Source organism: Colletes gigas, unplaced genomic scaffold (genome assembly GCF_013123115.1).
Source record: "Colletes gigas isolate AHSC1104 unplaced genomic scaffold, ASM1312311v1 Colletes_gigas_Sc00118, whole genome shotgun sequence".
Taxonomy (NCBI): Eukaryota; Metazoa; Arthropoda; class Insecta; order Hymenoptera; family Colletidae; genus Colletes; species Colletes gigas.
Window position 1 is genome coordinate 1 of NW_025106742.1, and position 5,058 is coordinate 5,058.

General features: G+C 35.9%; 1 protein-coding gene across 1 annotated transcript; it reads left to right on the top strand.

Annotated features, from left to right (window-relative positions):
• Positions 1 to 992: 992 nt before the first annotated feature.
• On the top strand, positions 993 to 3,305 carry LOC122404182 (fatty acyl-CoA reductase wat-like). Its single transcript, XM_043408112.1, is given in 8 exon segments — positions 993 to 1,114; positions 1,189 to 1,434; positions 1,548 to 1,693; positions 1,792 to 2,091; positions 2,337 to 2,542; positions 2,545 to 2,614; positions 2,735 to 2,992; positions 3,073 to 3,305. Coding segments are annotated over 8 exon segments (1,443 nt in total). The 5' UTR covers positions 993 to 1,006; the 3' UTR covers positions 3,182 to 3,305.
• Positions 3,306 to 5,058: the final 1,753 nt, after the last annotated feature.

Consider the following 5,058-nt stretch of genomic DNA (forward strand, 5'->3'; position numbering starts at 1 on the left):
CCGCCCTCCTCCCACCTTCCTATCTCTCTTCCTCCTACCCCTCTCCCCCCCACCCCCCCCCTCTCTCATCGTCACCACCACCGGATGGTGGTCCGACTCCACTCTCTCCCCTACCTCCACCCTTTCCAGCCCCTTCCTTGTCCCCTCGTCACCCAGCACATAATCTATTACTGTTTCCCCCCTCCCACCCGTGTATGTGAACTCCCCATCTTCATCCCCCTCCACGTTCCCATTCAGAATCTCCCACCCTGTCTCTTCTACCAACTTTACCAACTTCCTTCCGTCCCCGTTTATCTTCCTGTCCTTCGATTTTCTTCCCCCTTCCTCCTCCTCCTCCTCCCTTCCTTCTACCCTGCCCCCCTGCCTGCCCGTCCTCGCATTGAAATCCCCCCCTATTACCACCCTGCCTCCCTCTTCCTGCCCCTCCATCCACCTTCTGATACTTCCCAACTTCCTCTCCATATCCCCGTTCACGTACACCGCCACTACCGCCCACTCCTGCTCCCCCGCCTTTACCCTCTCCACCATCAGTCCCTCCTCCTCCCCCTGACCCTGCTGCTCCCTCCCTACCATCTCCTCCCTCACTCCTACCACCATGCCTCCCATCGCCCTCCCCTTCCTATTTCCTCTCTTCGCCCATTGCGCTCTCCACCGATACCCTACTGGTAGCCTACGCCTAACGCCCTCCCAACTCTTCTCTTCCAACCACGTCTCCATTAAAACTACCACCTCCCACTCCTCCAACCCCTTCCAGAACTCTGTGTCCTTGTTCGTCACCCCCGCCACATTCCAAAAGCCTATCTTCCACCTTCCTCCCTCCCTTCCCCTCTCCTCCATCCCCCCTTCACCCTTCTTCCTTCTTAATCGATCCATTAATTATGAAATGACAAATCAATTGATTTCAAGAATAACATGTGCATAATTAATGAAATTTTTATAGTATTCGTAGCATTGAGACTTTCCATTCTTATTTTCATCGTTCTTCATTATCATTTTATTTCATTTTATGCATATTTACAGATCCTGTCCAGATGTTGCGACAATATACATGATAGTAAGGCCGAAAAAGGGGAAAAATTCACAAGAACGATTTAAAGAAAATTTTAATGGAATTGTATGTAATATAGATGTAATGATATATGTATATACATAGTTGAACAGTAATAATTGATATGTCATTGTAATCAGGAATTCAGTAGATTGAGACGTGAACAGCCAAACTTTCTCAATAAAGTGATAATGTTAGAAGGTGATGCGGCACAACAAGATTTTGGTTTATCACCGGAAAGTAAAAAGATTCTGATGAATACAAATATTATTTTTCATGCTGCCGCAAGTGTTCGATTTGACGAAATATTTCGTGTAGCGATGAATACCAACGTGAAAAGTACAAAATATATGTTATTATTTGCAAAAGAATTGCCAAATTTAAAGGTACGTTTCACACGTTTAAATATTAAATAAAAAATATAAATAACTATTAACAGTTGAAATAATATTACTTAGAATTTGAATTACATAAACTGAATTTATAAATCATTTCGCAGGCGTTTGTACACATGTCAACTGCATTCTCACATTGTATGCTTAAATCTATCGATGAAATACATTACAAAGTTCCAATCGATGGTGATAAGATATTAACATTGTTGGATGTTCTGGATGATGATAAACTGGAGAAAATTACTCCAGTGTAAGTATTAATTCAAAATGGATTAAAAATTAATTCTGCAAATAAGAAAGTTACAGTAGAGATAACAATGATTAATTATAAATTTTCCATTATTGTAGTATACTTGATAAATGGCCCAATACATATGTATTTTCTAAAGCACTTGGAGAAAGTATTGTATTAAAGTACAGCAATAATCTCCCAGTATGTATTGTTCGACCTTCTATCATGATATCAACAAGCGAAGAGCCACTTTCAGGTTGGACAAATAATCTGTATGGAGCAACGGGTGTAGTTATGGGAACTAGTGTAGGTTTGATGCATACACTACATTGTGTAGCAGAAAATATAGCAGATATTATACCAGCAGATTGTGTAGTCTCTAATGTCATCTGCGCTGCTTGGGATATTGCCAATAGGTAAATCTTTAATTTCATTATCACTTTAAAACTGAGACTGAAAATCTAATTTGTTTAATTACTTTCGGTTATCTATAATAAATGCATGAACTAATATTGTTCTGCTGTAAATAGAACAGAATAAAAAGATGATGACACTTCTTTATTATGAATATAAACTATAGATGAGGACAAATAAAAAGTGGTTCAAGTTAAAGTAAATATATCTGAAGCATAATCCTAATGGTAATTCTTTTACTCTGTAGAATATCTTCGATAAAATCAAATGAGTCCAATATGTCTGATGAGGAAAGAATACCTATTTATAATTCTGTATCATCATGTCAGAATCCAATTTCTTGGATAGAATTTATGAAATGGAATGAAAAGTATGGTTTTGCAGTACTTAGTGTAAAAATTGTTTGGTATTATATGTTCATAATGACACGATATTTCGTTGTGTATCAACTGTATATTTTTTTTTACACATAGTACCAGCAACTATTGTTGATATGTTGGCATACCTCATGGGTCGAAAACCTCAGTATGTATTTTATATATGAAGTATAATGCATATATAACAAATTACAATCAATGAAATGTATCAATTATAGTACAAATTAATAATAATGATTAATATACTCTTATGTGATATACTTTTTAGATTGTCGGATACATATAAAAAAATACATAAATTTAGCAACGTGATACATTACTTTTCAACACGTGAATGGTATTTTAGGAATGAAAATGTTGTGAAGCTTTGGGAAAAAATGAATTCTGTTGATCAACAAATCTTCAAATTCAATGTAGCATGTTTCACCTGGCACGACTATTTCTATTATCATGTAAGAGGTATTCGTTTGTACATGCTAAATGATCCATTTGAAACTTTAGATGAAGCAATGAAGAAGGCTAGAAAGTACGTTTCTTTTTAAAATATTATTAATAATGAACTTAATAATATTCAGTGTTATAGAATGTAATTTTTTTGTATTTTAGGTTATTTATAGCACATTACTCACTAATAATATTAGTCTCCTTATTACTTCTATGGACATCTGTACGTTTCATAACTTTTGCCTGGTCGTTTTGTCCTGTGGCATATTAACGATTAGTGTAAACAACATTTTAATCTTGTGTTCTAAATGATAAATTATTTAAACTTAATTTTATTTTTCTAATTATGCGTACACATGTTATTTCGAATATCTGTGTACTGTTGATTATGTGAATCTGTTTGCTACAATGCTAACAGTGTCGCCACTAATCTGTACGTTCGTCACTTGAATATAATGTAGGTATGTACGTATGTATGTATGTAATAACTGTTTTACGTATAGTTTTTGTTACATCGTATTTTCTAAATTGTAAATTAAAAAAATATGTAAACTTTGCCATTAAACATTAATTATAATTCGAAATCAGGAAGTCCAGAAAATATAGAGGGAGCAAATTAATTATGAAACAAAGGTATATCTATATACAATGTTCAATGTATCCTTTTTTTATTATTCAAAAATTTCCAAAGTATATTGTTATTTAATAAAAGGAAGTTATTTGTCGTTCTTACACAAGGGAAGCCATATTTACCAGTGATATTTACGTTTAATTTTGTAATTATTTCAGATAATTATTGACCCGTATAATTACACTGTTCAACACGAATTTTGTTTTTCCGTACCCACTAGGTGATTCTTGTAGAGCTCTGTTTCCTAAACACGAATGTGAAAATGGAATTGCTGTATCACCCTCAGTTTTCGAAAAACACGAGTTTTTGTGAAAATGTTCAATTTTGGGTAAAAACGAGGTATTACGCGAAAATTAAAAACATCAGACAGTTCCACTTAATCTTAAAAGATAGAGGAGAGATTCCTGAATATGCTAACATCGATAGTTAGAATATTTTGTGCTTTTGAACGGTTGTAAATGATCGCCAAAGTTTGAAAAAGTGTCGAAGTACGTACTTTGTACACAACACTTTTGTATATTTACGGAAAGTTCTTTACCTGACACGAAATCTATACACAGGATCTGATTCTGCAGACATTTCTGAAGAAGAAACTGTCCAACAGAAGTGTAGAAGCCGTCCTCAATTGTAGTACATATATGGAAAGAAAGACCAGAGTTCTCTCGCACCGTTGCTCGAGAACGACGTTCAGAAATAAAGAACTTCAAAAAGTGAACGCTGTGATTGTATAATACCACCACGCCTAATCCCTTCACATTCATAATTTGAATAATATCTTGAGTGCTTTTTATCATTTCAAATATTATTATTTCCTTTTATGCTGTTTTTCAATAGTTGAATATTCAAGATACATTGTGCTATTCTACTCATTGTCATAGTCCAACAGGTTGCTGTTCACTAATAAATGATCCACTAATTTTCATATGGATGTGGTAACATCTACATGTGTATGACGCAATGAATATTGTCTTAAAAGTATTGAAACGGGGTTAGAACAATTCGCAGTTGAAACTTAACCGTTGTTGAATTCACATCGGAAGCATCGCAGTCGCTGTTAGTTCGGAACCGGTAGGAAATATTTATTGTATTTACAAAAATTCAAGTATTTATGATATAATAAACAGAATGCAGTTAAAATAATAACTGATTATGTTTCTGAAAAAATTCATGAACGATAATATTCCTTAGTATAATAGTGTAATAGGGGGGAGCGGGAGAGGAAAAACGGAAAATAAAGATTCTGAGTGACTCGGAAGTGTCAGGACAAATAATAGGCGTGGTTTTACTATGGTTCTGCACTGTTCAGAAGTTCCAATGCGACTGCTCCTGATTCAACGCACGCTCGCTTTCGCGGGTTCGCTCATCGGCGTCTCAAATGACGCCGAACCCTACAATGTTTTCGAAACATTCGCTTTTATCAGCCGCGGTCTGCGGCGATCATCTTACACTCGAGGAGCCGCGCTCTACGATGATCGCCGACAGACACGGTCCCTATTCACAATGTCTGTATAAATCGT